Source organism: Notamacropus eugenii, chromosome 2 (assembly GCF_028372415.1).
Source record: "Notamacropus eugenii isolate mMacEug1 chromosome 2, mMacEug1.pri_v2, whole genome shotgun sequence".
In the NCBI taxonomy this organism is placed as follows: Eukaryota; Metazoa; Chordata; class Mammalia; order Diprotodontia; family Macropodidae; genus Notamacropus; species Notamacropus eugenii.
Window position 1 is genome coordinate 68,691,145 of NC_092873.1, and position 12,838 is coordinate 68,703,982.

At 52.5% G+C, this 12,838-nt stretch overlaps 1 protein-coding gene across 2 annotated transcripts in view; it reads right to left on the minus strand.

Annotated features, from left to right (window-relative positions):
• Positions 1-12,838, minus strand: part of COL6A2 (collagen type VI alpha 2 chain) — a 49,192-nt gene that overhangs the window by 9,099 nt on the left and 27,255 nt on the right. For both annotated transcript variants that reach the window (XM_072640792.1, XM_072640793.1), the window contains exons 15-27: positions 12,625-12,687; positions 11,605-11,667; positions 10,452-10,514; positions 9,681-9,743; positions 8,840-8,890; positions 7,762-7,797; positions 6,987-7,049; positions 6,342-6,404; positions 6,082-6,117; positions 5,728-5,773; positions 4,741-4,893; positions 4,002-4,460; positions 3,011-3,049 (exon numbers count right to left, since the gene is read on the minus strand). In XM_072640792.1, the coding sequence (XP_072496893.1) occupies positions 3,011-3,049; positions 4,002-4,460; positions 4,741-4,893; positions 5,728-5,773; positions 6,082-6,117; positions 6,342-6,404; positions 6,987-7,049; positions 7,762-7,797; positions 8,840-8,890; positions 9,681-9,743; positions 10,452-10,514; positions 11,605-11,667; positions 12,625-12,687 (1,198 nt within the window). The remainder of the gene's footprint in view (positions 1-3,010; positions 3,050-4,001; positions 4,461-4,740; positions 4,894-5,727; positions 5,774-6,081; positions 6,118-6,341; positions 6,405-6,986; positions 7,050-7,761; positions 7,798-8,839; positions 8,891-9,680; positions 9,744-10,451; positions 10,515-11,604; positions 11,668-12,624; positions 12,688-12,838) is intronic.

The following is a 12,838-nucleotide window of genomic DNA, read 5'->3' on the forward strand; positions in this document are numbered from 1 at the left end:
CCCACCAGAGGCACAGAGTACAGACATGCTGTCACCAGATGCACCATTGCTAAAGCAGCCAAGCTCCATGGAGTCTGTCCTGGAAATCACCTGACAGTCTGAGCCCTTGGTGGAGGGGGGGATAGGGCTAAAGAGGCATCAAAGTCTGGTATGCATTCCTTTAGGAAAGGCACCAGGAGCCTCCAAGTGAAGCCTTTGAATTTGCATTGATGAGGGGAGGAGGCATGGAGGTTCTGTTTCAATGTACACCCACATGGAAGAAGCTGAATTAATAGAGATCATGTCCTCAGAGAAGACCCGGACTCTGTATGCAGCAGAGGAGAGAACTATGGAGCGAATTTGGGAGTCAAGGCTCTGTTCATGTTCTGCTGTCAGGTTCTGTCAGCTTTAAGTAAGTGTCTGGCTTGAACTTAGGCTATGAGTTATGGGTACCATGGAACAATCAATTTTCCAACTTCTACTCCAGTCCTGCTGGGGGTGGGGGGTGAGCTTGGGTTCTCCAGGTCTGGGCCAGCAAAGGACAACCTCTGACCAGTCCCATTAAACTGAAAAGATGCTGAGTATGTAGCCTATGTTGGACTATGCCTTTGAAGCTGCTCTAAGTTCAGGGGTTCATCACCGGATTGGCCTGAGGGGATTCAGCAACTTGGTCCAGCAACTTGGAAGACCTACTGAATTATGGCTAAGATTTAATGCTAGAAGAGAACCCAAAGGTCATCTAGTCTAACCTCTCATTTTACATGCTAAGAAACTGAGGTTCAGACCAGAGACCCCACCCACAGTCTTTCTGGACCAGACTGGATGGGTGTCAGTGGAGGAAGAAGATCCAAGGCCTTGGAAAGATGAACATATTTGAATGGAATGGCTTGGATCTGAAGGCAGGGGCCTAGAGAGAGTCCACATCATGCAGTCCTGACCCTGTGAGGCAGGCTGACGTTTAAGTGACACTGAGCAGGCAGAGAAGTCAGCAGAGCCCAGCTCACTTTTTCAATGTACCAATGGATGTCCTGTCTCCCCATGGTTGGGGGGAGCCCAATGGAGTACCACCAAATATTTGTCAAAGATCTTAGACTTTTCAAAGCACTCCTCCTCCTCCCCCAGCTTCATTTGTCCTTAGCAGCAGCCCTGGAAGGTGCTTGGGGCAGCTGTCTTTGGCTCCATCCTCCAGCTGAGGAAACAGAGACCCAGAAAAGTCTTGCCTAAGGTGGCCCACCTGCTTAATGGCAAAACCAGGAATCAAACCTAAGTCCTGGATACTTGGCTTAGAGCTCCCTTTAGTGGTTCACAATTGGTGCTCCCTGCTGATACAATCTTTAGCCAACGCTAGTGCCTCACCTCCACACTCTGTCTCCTTCTGTCCCAGACACCTGCCAGAGGTGTCTGCCCTGGAAAGAGGACAAGAGCCAGCTTGACAGTGACTGCTAGGACTGAAAACACCATGCCAACCACAACCTTTGGAAAGCCTCTCCAAGTTAAATGCCACTAAATGAGGCCACGCCAACAACACCTACAGGAAGGCTCCGAGCCAGCACCTTTGGAGCCCTGGCTTGGCCTTGATTAACCCCAGGCCCTGCTCATGGGCTGGCCATCTGGCTGCCCCTCCCTTTGCCTAGTTGCAAGCCTGGCCTCAGGCTGCATGTGACTACAGAAAGCTGCCTCAGAGGCAAGACCCTACTAACTAGACTGACCAAAAGAGACAGGGCTGGCATCCACAGGAGTCATGCAGGGCAAGGGCTCTAGGCAGCAAATGACAGGAGAGAGCCAGCAAGCAGAGAGTCCACAAGGTTCTAGGCCATTAGTTTATCGACTGGGTTTAGAGTTATTGAGATAAATCATCTAAGAGAAAACATACTTTTCTCAGGTAACTCTGAGACCCTGATGGGATGTGATCTGCATTGTTGGAAAGTGTCTCCACACAAGGAGTCTTCTCTCCCTCCCCTTACTTCCCAACCCCCAACACATACATACACATCAGTGAAACTGGGGGTTTTGGACATCTTGGCACAATAAATATGCCACTATTGTTTCCCAGTTTCTACTATAGGAACTCTAAATGAGAAGACATTTCAACAATTCCTGCTATTTTATATCAGCTGCAGCTCTCAGGCTCATGCCAAATCTTGTTTGTGGATTAATACACTATCTCCTTTTTTCCCCCAGTATTGACTTTCTCTTAACTGTTTCCAGGGTGGATTCCCAGCAGTGGAAACTCTTACAAAAGCTACCTGATTTCTCTATATGGAGACCCTACTAGCTTGAGCAACCATGAGGGAAGACCATGCTCTGAAAACCAATTTCTGGTCAGCTTGAATCCAGCAGTTGTGTGGCCAGTGGGCAGAAAGGGCCCTGAGACCCACAGAGAGCATCCCCTGAAGCTTAAACTGAGGAACCAGTGAGAGTGAGCCTCATTCCCATTGGGAACTCCCTATCTCACACACACTTAGAGGGTGATACCCAGGGTCCAGCACATACTAAGCTCTTGTTGGTTATAGAAGTGAATGGCTGGATGGAGGAAAGAAAGAAGGTTCCAGGGAGGTCATCTGGTCCAATTTCCCACCCCATCCGCAGCACCTCTGGAACATAAAGTTTTCGGAATCTTTCCCTGGGTATTCTCTTTGTAACTAACATCCTGCCTTTACAAGCTCTAGAAGTCTTGTTGGGCTAAGCTGACACACTCCCTAGTCTCTCATCAGTGGAGAAAATGAGTCCCAGGAGGCCCAGCCTAAGAGCAAATGTGGACTAGCTTTCAACCCAAGGCAACCATGAATTTGACCTCTACCTCCCCTACCCCATCATGAACACATTGAGCTAGTCTAAAGAGATTTTGTGTGTGTGTGTGTGTGTGTGTGTGTGAGAGAGAGAGAGAGAGAGAGAGAGAGAGAGAGAGAGAGAGAGAGAAAGAGGGAGAGAGACACAGTGTGTGTGTGTGTGTGTGTGTGTGTGTGTGTGTGTGACGGGAAAGGGTGGGGGAATAGAGAGGGAGGATGGGGTGGGGCGAGGTAAATATTACCTGTTTGGCAGGGAAGGTCGGGGCAGACAATCTGTGGATCTGGAAGAGAAAAGAATGATTGATGAGAACGGACAGTTGTGAGTCCTAAATGTCTTCTGATTCATGCCAGTACAAAAGTCTGATGGGGGTCTTTCTGATACATTCATAGAATCATAGATGTAGAGCTAGAATAAACTTTAGAAGTTATGGAGTACAATGCTCTCATTTTACAGATGGGGAAACTGAGGCCCAGAGAGGGGAAGTGACTTGCTAGGGTCACCCAGACAGGAAACAGCTAAAGAAGGGTTCCAATGAAGTTCTTCCTGAATCCATGGCCAGTGCTTTATCCTCTGAACTACCCCTGCTCTTCTGTGGATTCTTCTTTCTTCCTCCCCACTGGTGTGGAGCATTAGGGGAAGCTGGGTCTGAGCTCACCTGTTCTGGACCACCTTAAGCCCCAGCTGGGCGAGTGGTCTTTGATACTTAATGACGGAGTGATGACTTTTCCCTTGGTGTAGTCGACAGAAAGTGTGACTTACAGTCAGGAAGTCCTGAGTGAGAATTCTGTTTCAGACACTAACTAGCTATGTGACCCTGGGCAAGACGCGTAATAGCTAATCTCTGTCTGCCTCAGTTTCTTCATCTGCAAAAGAAAAGTCGGAAGCCCTACTTCACAGGTTCACAGTGTCGCGGCCTTCTGTAAGGGGCCGGGGTTATGGAAGCACCTGGGCTTACTGGGCTGGCTCAAGGGTCTCTCGATTCACTCCCCCCGACCCAACCTCAGGGCGCCTCCCTCGCTCCCTCGCTCGGTCTCCGGGGATTCGGGGGGAGAGACCGGACTGCCGGCCTTCTTCCCTTGGGGAGGCAGCTCCCATTTCTGCCTCTCTGGGAGAGCAGAGGGAGGGAGAAGGCGCCCGGCCCCTTCCCAGTCCAGGCCCGCGTACCGCCAGGCCGTGGAGGCGACCTGTAGCTCCCCCGGCCCCGCCCCGTGAGCAAAGGCGCGGCCACTGACCTGGACAGAGGAAAGTTTCCATCTCGTCGATGAACTTTTCGGCCACCAGGTCTGAGAACAAGGTCATGTTGCGGACTTGGCCTTTCTGGTTGCAGGCGATCGACCTGAGGCTCTCGCTCTCGTGCTGCTCGTTGAACATGTCCCCGATGCCGATGGCGGTGACCACGACGTTCTCCACCGTGTTACACAATGCCGTCAGCGATTGCTCGTCGTCTCGCGGGTCGTGGCGGCCGTCGGTGATGACCACCGCGAACACCTTGGTCTTCTTCCGCCGGATGCCCTTGATGAGCGCGTTGTAGGTGTAATTGAGCGCCGAGGGCGTCCAGGTACCGCCCGCGATCCACTCCAACTTCTTCACCTCCTCCTTGAATTGGGAAAGAGTGGTGATCCGCTCGTCGTCCAGCTTAATGGCCTCAAAGGTGCCGTCGTGGCTGTACTGAACCACCCCGATGCGAGTCCCTGCAGCAGAGAGGACAGGATGAGCGGAGAGCGACCCTTTCCCAAAGATGACCTCCCTGCACCCCGCAAAAACGTGAGGGACTCCTTCCAGACCACTCCCCCATTCTGAGGTCAGTGGCTGCCTCCACGAGGTCCTGGCTCTTCCCCTACTTCAATGGAACCTGACTCTGCTATTTATCGAGACAAATTCCGGAACAGGGAGCCTTGTCGTTCCCTTTTCTGAGTGTTCCAGGTTGTCTACAACACACAGGAAGAAGGTGTGACCTATGCGAAGACTGACCTGTCTCTGAATTGGGATCCTTGGTGATGGAACCGAGCCTGTTGACCACATTGATGACAAAATTCTTCTCCAGTGAGAAGTTGGTGTAGCCAATGCTCTCAGAGCTGTCAATGACGAACACGATGTCCAGCGCTCCACAGTGCTTCACACAATCTGGGGAGGGAAACCAAGGCAGGGAAGGGTGAAAGGAGGGAGTTATCTCCGGGGAGAAGAGAGACGGTGTCGGTGATTAGAGAGCCCGACAAATGTGAGAGAGCAGCTTTGGCGTTAGGTTTCTCAGCTCCCTCATAGGCCTTGTGCTCTAGGGAGGAACAGGATTTTCCTTTCCCCAGTGAATCCAGCGTTGTGCTAAGTCGCATCGGGTGAGTGACCCCAATGTGTAAATAGCATATATTGGTGTAATACCAATCAAGTGGCAGAAAGAGGCCAAAGATGGTGAGTCGCCATTGTGGCACGAGCTTGGCTCAGTTCAGCTCATGCCCCAGACAGGGATCATGTAATCAAATCTTCAAATCTTCCCTGTCCTCTGCCCGGACCATTCATCTATGCCTATTATCTCTCCTATCCCGTGGACTGTCCATATTTAATTGTAAACTCTTGAGTTTATCTCAATCCTGGCCTCAAGCAGGACCTTAACCTGTGACAATTTTCTCCTACTGGTGACTTTGGAGCTGTGAGGAACTCCCTTGTGTGCACACTCCCTTCCCTGGCTGGCCACTAAAGCATCACCAGGAGGTCCACCCTGCTCAGGGTCCTACAGCCAGGGGCAGAACTTGATCCCTTCTTTCTGATTCTGCCGCCAGCCCTCTATCCACTGAGGCTCACTGATTTTCTCATATAAACCAGAGACAGCTCCTGATAAATGCTGGTTGTTGAATCGAACCCCACACCCTCTTGGTATGGAAGTTGTCCTGACCCTCTGCGCCTGCCCATCCCAGGTGGTGCCTGCTGCCCTGGGAGCACCAGTCAGAAGAGATGCCAACTCACCACAGCAGCCGCACGTCTCCCTCACGTAGGTCATGACGTCACATTCCTGCCAGAAAGCCAGGGAGAGGTCATTGAGAGCTGGGGGTGCCTCCCTTCACCCGCTGCTCCCCTCCAGTCAAGGCCCAGGCAGAAAGTTCTGTGGGATCTCCCCACTACATCGAGGCCAGCATCAGAATTTCCCCCACGGCTCTATCCTCCCTCCCCAGCCTATCTCTCTGTCTTTGCTCCTGGGAGAAGGAAGGCTTGTGCCCTCATGAGGTCGGATTTGCTTTGGCTCCCACAGGAGGGGCATAGATCCCGTCCCACTCCGGATGCTGTGAACCATCCCCTGCCCCTTCAATCAGGCCTACATACCGTCAGCCCAGGGTCTCCAGGGGGACCAGGTTCACCCTAGGGGAAGAAGAAGGTTATGATTAAGGTCTTTCCTAGCAGCTCTGGTGGGCTCCATCCCTGATTATAGCTCTGCCAGTAACTGGATAAGGGCTGTAGAGGCATGGATATGGTGCTGGGACTTGGAGTGGCCAGGGAGCTCTTGTTTGGCTCCTATTCACAAGTGTAGCCTCCTGGTCAGCCCCCAGGGGCAGCTGATGAAGGACTCAGCAAAGGGACAGTACCTCTGGACCTGGAGATCCTTTGGGTCCTCTGGGGCCAGGCTCACCAGGGGGGCCAGGATCTGCCTGTAAAGAAAAAATCTGAATGAGAAGACACCAAGTTCCATTGAAATCTGGTTTGGGAGGAGATCTCAGTGAGTGCACGTCCTTCTCCCCTCCCCCCTTCCCCACTGCTCTTGCTTCCTGACCAGCTCTAGGGGCAGAATGAACACAGTGTTGTTGTGTTGGGTTGCCCCTCCTCCAAAGGCAGAGACCATAGCGGCAAGGGTAGGGGGCTCATTGGGTGGGAGTGCAAGGCAGGAAACATAACCTTGAGCTAGATCCTGAGGACTGGTCATGCAGCCCTGTGGGCCAAGCCAACTTGTCATCCAAGGCCTTCCCTGCACCAGCCCCATCTGCCGGCTCTACTTCTAGCTTTTCTCCTTGGCTCTGCTGGCCAGATGGTCCTAGTGCCCATCCTCATAGCACTGCAAGATCACCTCCTCACAGCTGCCCATTTGCAACAAAACTACAGTGATGACCCCAGCATCCCACAGCTAACAAGGGTCAGAAATGGAATGTGAGCCCAGGCCAAGACTCCTCCTCCATATCAGTTGCAGTTCAGCCTTTTGGGTCCCACAAGTCATGGCAGCTCAGGAATGTACTCACCGGTTCTCCTTTCTCTCCTTTTTTCCCTGGGGCTCCTTTGATACCAAAGTCCCCTCTTCCACCCTGTTTGTTACATAAGAGAATGTGGTTACACAGGATGGTGACCATTTCAGGAAGAGCCTGACCTTGGTAAATGTGTGTCCACATTCCCATGAATGCTGTTTACTAAGTGCCAGGGAGGCTGACAACTGACTGAGGGTCCACTGGGATCTCCTTGCTGCCGGGCTTTGGAAGGCACAGCCTTGCTCAGCAGAGGCTCATAGCAGTCAGGGACAGGAGGGGGTGGTCCAGGAAATCTCTCTTGGTCTCAGTCGGATAGGCATAGATTTGAATTGGGTGAGGAACAAAGCCTGGAGCTAGGACAGGGAAATGAACATCTCTAGCCTGGAGATGACAGGTCAACGATGCACTGTTTGTAATTAGTCTTGTAAAAACGAATCCTTCCTCATAATCACCATCATCACTAGATCCTGTGAACACTTCCAACGCTCACCCAGCATGTTCCTCAAGGCCACCCAGGGTTCCAACATTATTATCTCCAAGGCACAGATGAGGAAACTGAGACCAGAGGGCAAATGACTTGGCCTGGGCCACATGGGTGACCAAGGTCTGAGGACTTAGTTTAACCACGGTCTTGATTTGCACTGCCCTGTTCTGTGAAGGATATCAGGGAAACCTCTGGGGTCACTGCTAAGGGAAGGGTGATTGGGATCCCAGCATGCAGACCCACCCTGTCCCCTCTTCTGACTCATACAATGCAAGGAAGATACCATACCTCTGGGCCTGGGGGACCAGGCTCGCCTTTTTCTCCCTGTGGAATAAACATATCCAGATGAAAGAGCCCAGAAAGAGAAGACCCCACATCCTGACATGGGGCAGGAGACAGACCTCTGGGGAGACCATGCAGAGACACCTCCCCCCACCCCAACTCCATGGATCTTTAGGCAGCAGGGATGTGTGCTATCTACAAGCTTCTCTCCCAGCCTGCCTGGCTACTTTCCTTAACCTCCTTCCCCTCCCTCCTTCCTTTTCTGCTTCCTTCGTTCCTCCCTCCCTTCTTTGTCCTTCCTTCCTTCCTCCTTTCCCCTCTCCCTTGGTATTAGCCCCATTTTCCTGATGAGAAATGGAGGCCTAGAGAGATTCAGCTGGTGTTAGCCTCCTCAAAAGTCTCAACTGGGGTCTTGTGACCCCACAGACCTCCCCCCATCCTCTGCTCTGCTCTGTAATTGCTGAATTTTGGATTGTCTTACACCTTCTAGGCCAGGGATCTTGGGTTTCTTCTTACTCTGCACCAAAGGGGGCTCTTCCTCTCCTCGGTAATCAGACCCAACTTCTCTCCTAACAGCCAGCCTCATGGGCAGTGCGTGTACTCCATTTAAAAAGGCCTGTTCAAGCCCCTAGTTCAGGTCAATGGCGGATCTATTTGTGGGGTGACTGAGCTAGCTAGGCCACCTCGGCTGAGGGGCTGAGTGAGCAACTGGCCCTGAGCGGACACGATCACTGCCCCTGGGGACAGCTCCCATGAGGTTAATCTTAGGCCATTTATCACCTCACTAGGGAGGGTTTTCATTGTTACTTTAATGCTTCATCATCTGGAAAAGGGGCCTCAGGGCTCTGATGCATTCTGAAGGACCACAGAGGGGGCAGAGCCTCACTTCCTGGCTGCCCTGTCTCTGGCCCTCAGGTGATGCCTCTCCTCAGTCAGGGCTTGGTGCACTGTACCCTTTGGGTCCAAAAAGCTGTGGGGCTATTTTCTGGAGGGAGCAGAGTCCTGTGCTTCTCCAATGAACCTTTTGCTGACCCTAATTTGCCAAACCAAAGGAAACGTCCTCCCCTACCAGTCTAGTACTTACTGGTTCTCCTCGAGGTCCAGGATAGCTGAAGCCAGGTCGACCTCGGTCTCCCTAGATGAAGACACAAAGTTCTTATGTTCACTGCATGCAACCACTGTGACATTTGGGGAAAGCATGGAGGTCAGATAATGCTCCACCTAATTGCCAGTCTCCATTTGCTGGACACCCTCCAATCCACAGGAGTGTGGTAGATCACCCAGGACATGCAAGTAGGGGTATTGGTGCTGCCATCTCTGGGGCCAGTATGTCCATAGGCGGCTGCATCTGTGGCTCCGATGTAGAGCAGGAGAGAAATTGGAGAACTTTCCTGTAAGGGGGCAGTGTCTTTGTGAAGACGTTGGGAATGATTAATGATGGCTGAGATTTATACAGTGGGTGCCATCTGGGCTTCTCCAGGGCGGGGTTGGCCAGACAGCCAGAAGAGAATGAACATGGTCTTGCCATGTGGATCGGAACTGTAGAATGTTGGACATGGGAGGGGCCTTTGAGGCTTCCTCTTAGAGTGAGCCCACCAGAGAGGGGAGGGGATCTGCCTGAGGCCACAGAGCTGGGGAGCGCCCCTAGTATCAGAGGTATAAGTACTGCATTTGGAGCACATACGAGGGATTTCCTCCTGTTGTGTCTGGTGGGGAGGCAGCATCTCCATTGGATTACTTCCCTGGTTCAGGGATTTCGACTTTCCTTGCTCCTTCTTCTCCTCTCCCTCCTTCCCTCTTTTCCTCCCTCCCTCCGAATTCCTGATGCCCCCAGGGTGACCCCAAGCTCTCCCAGCCAAGAAAATGTCATGGTCTGAGCCAGGCTTGCATCTGCCACTAGCAGGCAGTCAGCCATCCACACCTACCTTGGGTCCTGGAGGTCCTGAATCTCCTCTTGGACCAACATCACCTGGGTCCCCGCGTGATCCCTGAAGGGACAGAAAAGTGGAAGGTGAGCAGCCCCCTCATCATTAATCAGTTGGCTGTATTTCTAGCAATGAGCAACATTTCCCAGCCTGAGCTAGACCGCAGAGCAGTCAAGCACCTCCCTCCTTTACTGGGGTTACTCCCCCATCTGTGACCTTGGTCCAGTGGCTCCTGGGGTGTGGGACTCTGGGGAGAGGGGGACAGGAGCAGGAGGGTCAGCAGTCTTGGAGGAGCAGGGTAAGATGGAGGAGTACTAAGAATTAAGGATGGCAGGGGAGGAACATTTGGTGAACTGGCAAAGCAAAGAGCTGGCTCTACCCATGGTGGACAAGCTGATGCCTCATCCTGATGTGACAGGGAGCAGCCTGTTGGGAGCACCCCAAGCCAAATGGTCATGGCATCAGGGTGCCCTCCCCTGAGGTGAGGTAGCTGGTACAGGCTAAGGGCAGGACAGCTGTGGGTAGCCCCATGGGAACACGGGAGATAGTGCTCTTGAGAGATGCCCCTCAGGTCACACTCTGCATTTCTCTTTGCTCAAGGCCCAGTCTGTCCTCATGACATCCCCTGGCCCTTCAATTCATCACCATTTCCTAGCCTTGAGAGGTGGCTCCATTTGGGGGTGCTGAGGGAATAGCTCCTGGGACTTGGAGTCAGAGGTCTGAGCCACAGCCTCCCTGAGGGCTTGCTCTCCTGATTCTCAGGTAACTCACCTGCTTCCCAGGCTCTCCAAGGCTGCCCTGAGGTCCTCTGGGCCCAGGCAAGCCGCGGTCACCCTGTGGGGAAAGGGAAGTGGTCCTTATGCTCATTTATCTGGGAGCCCCCTCCCACGCCTGCTGCTGAGGTGGGGCACCTGAGGTATCATGTCTGAGACATGATGGACAAGATGCTTCTCCAGGCACCCAGGTGTTTTGGTGGAAACTAAAGGATTCCAACAGAGGGATTGTCTTTTTGTTTATCAGACCTATGACTTCATTGGTATAAATGCTATTCTCTCTCCTAGCACAAGTGGGCATGTTGTCAGCACCTCAGAGACTTCCCTGGGGCACAAAGACATATTCAGTGACTTGCTCAGGGTCACTGAGTCAGTGTGTATCAGTGTGTGTCAGGGGTAAGACTTGAACTCAGAGCTACTGGCCTCTAAAACTGCATCTCTACCCATTATGCCACACAGCCTCTCTTGCTGGCATTTTGCCTTCACTGTGCCAAACATTTGAATATATCAAAACTCAGAGATGACAGTCACTCTTTTCAAGGTAGCAGACCCAAGGCTGGGGTTTGACCTTTTTTCCCTATACATTAGATCTCCCAGAAGGTGTTGGAACTTTGGTACCCTGGCAGTCTTCCTGGGGAACTGCAGCAAAGCTTGCCACCTCTGTTTTATAGGCATCCCTCAGACATAGCCTGGGTAGTATAGTGTAAGAGAAGGGATGAGCTAACTGTTACGTCTGGGTATGTTAGGCTAGCTCTGACCTGGGCAAAGGTGCTGAATGGGAGTAAGGAAGAAGCCAGAAAGTGTGAGGACTGAGCCCAGAGTTTTCTCAGGCCTGGCTGGCACCCCTGGCATTTCCGAATCCCAGGCCAAAGGCAGGGTTGCCCAGGGTCAGCCACTCAGGTTGCATACAACTCTACAGGGACATGTATGGTCCATCAGAGCCTGTCCAGGCACCCACTGGAGCAGAAATTGAGGGTACCTGCCTCCTGTGCTCCAACCCCCCCCTTCCTGCCCATCCAAGACAGTTGTGAGCTCCAGGGGCCCTACAGGCATCTCTGCAATTGGGGTTTCCTCTGTCCCACTGAGACCCAGCTCAGATGGGAAGCAGTGTGGATAGTGGTGGGGAAGGGTGGGTGGCTGGGCACACTTACCTTGGCTCCTTTGTTTCCAATTTCTCCTGCCAGGCCTCTGGGTCCCTCAGGGCCAGGGTCTCCCTGTTGGAAAAGAAGCACCAGGACAAGTCCTATACTTTAAATCCCAGTGAAACACCAAGTTGCTAGTCTTCTGAGAGAGTGGCCTGTGTTTCTGGATGCTGGACATCTCTTGGCTCTTTCTCATGAGAATCAGAAGGCTCAGGGACAAAGCTTTCCATTAGGGTGTTGGAGCTCACTTGCCCCCCAAGGGCTGGGGGATTTGGGGGCAGAGGAACAACTTTGCTGTTTCCCTAGAGCCTTATCCGGAGTGAAGGGGAAGGGCCAAAAGATGTGACCCCTGGGGCTCTTCCCAGGTGCCCATTTAATAGATGAGCTAACTGAGGTCCAGAGCTGGAGAGACTCATCCATGTCCAAGGTAGCAAAACCAGGACTGGACCTAAGTTCTCTGATTCCAAGCCCAGCCTTCTCTCCACTCGCCACTTTGCCTCTATAAGAGATCTTTACTGGCCCCACTGGTATTCAGCTAGACCTCCTGTCTTCCCTTCCTCCCTCTTTCCTTCTCTGTGTCTCATTCATAGAATCACAGATGGAGAGCTGGAAGGGATGCGACTAGCCCAGCCCCTCATTTTACAGATGTGGAAATCGAGGCTTGGAGAGGTTGTCTAGCACATAGACCTTAAATGCCATCTTTTCTATACCCAGCCCATTTTACAGACTAGGAAACTGAAGCCCACGGAGGGAAACGGCCTTGTCCAACATTTCCTGACTTGTTAGTGATGCTGCTACCCTAAGTGCAATATTGAGAGGAGAACCCATATATGCGCTTGGCTGAGGTTTTTGAAGGGGGAGAGGAGGCAGGGAGATGATAGTGATGGGGGAGGGAGAGGAGATTGGATGACTGTTTCCTGGCCCAGTCCCCCGCCCAGACTCAAAGTCTGCTTCAGAGCCCTCTGCTCTTTTGAACCTAGCCCAGAGACCCATGACCAACCCTCCCTCACACCATCAAGACTCATTTACCTTTTCTCCCTTTGGTCCATCACTTCCTGGGCCTCCTTTGGCCCCGGGGTCTCCTCGGCGGCCCTGGCAGAGAGAAATGCCACTGAAGGAAATGGTCTCCTCTAAGTGACTCTACAAACACTAGCCAACATTCAGAACAGAGCCAGGACCTAGGCTAAATGGAAGCGCAGGGAGGTCTGGACAGAACTCACAAAGGGCATGGTTGCTGGGGTGG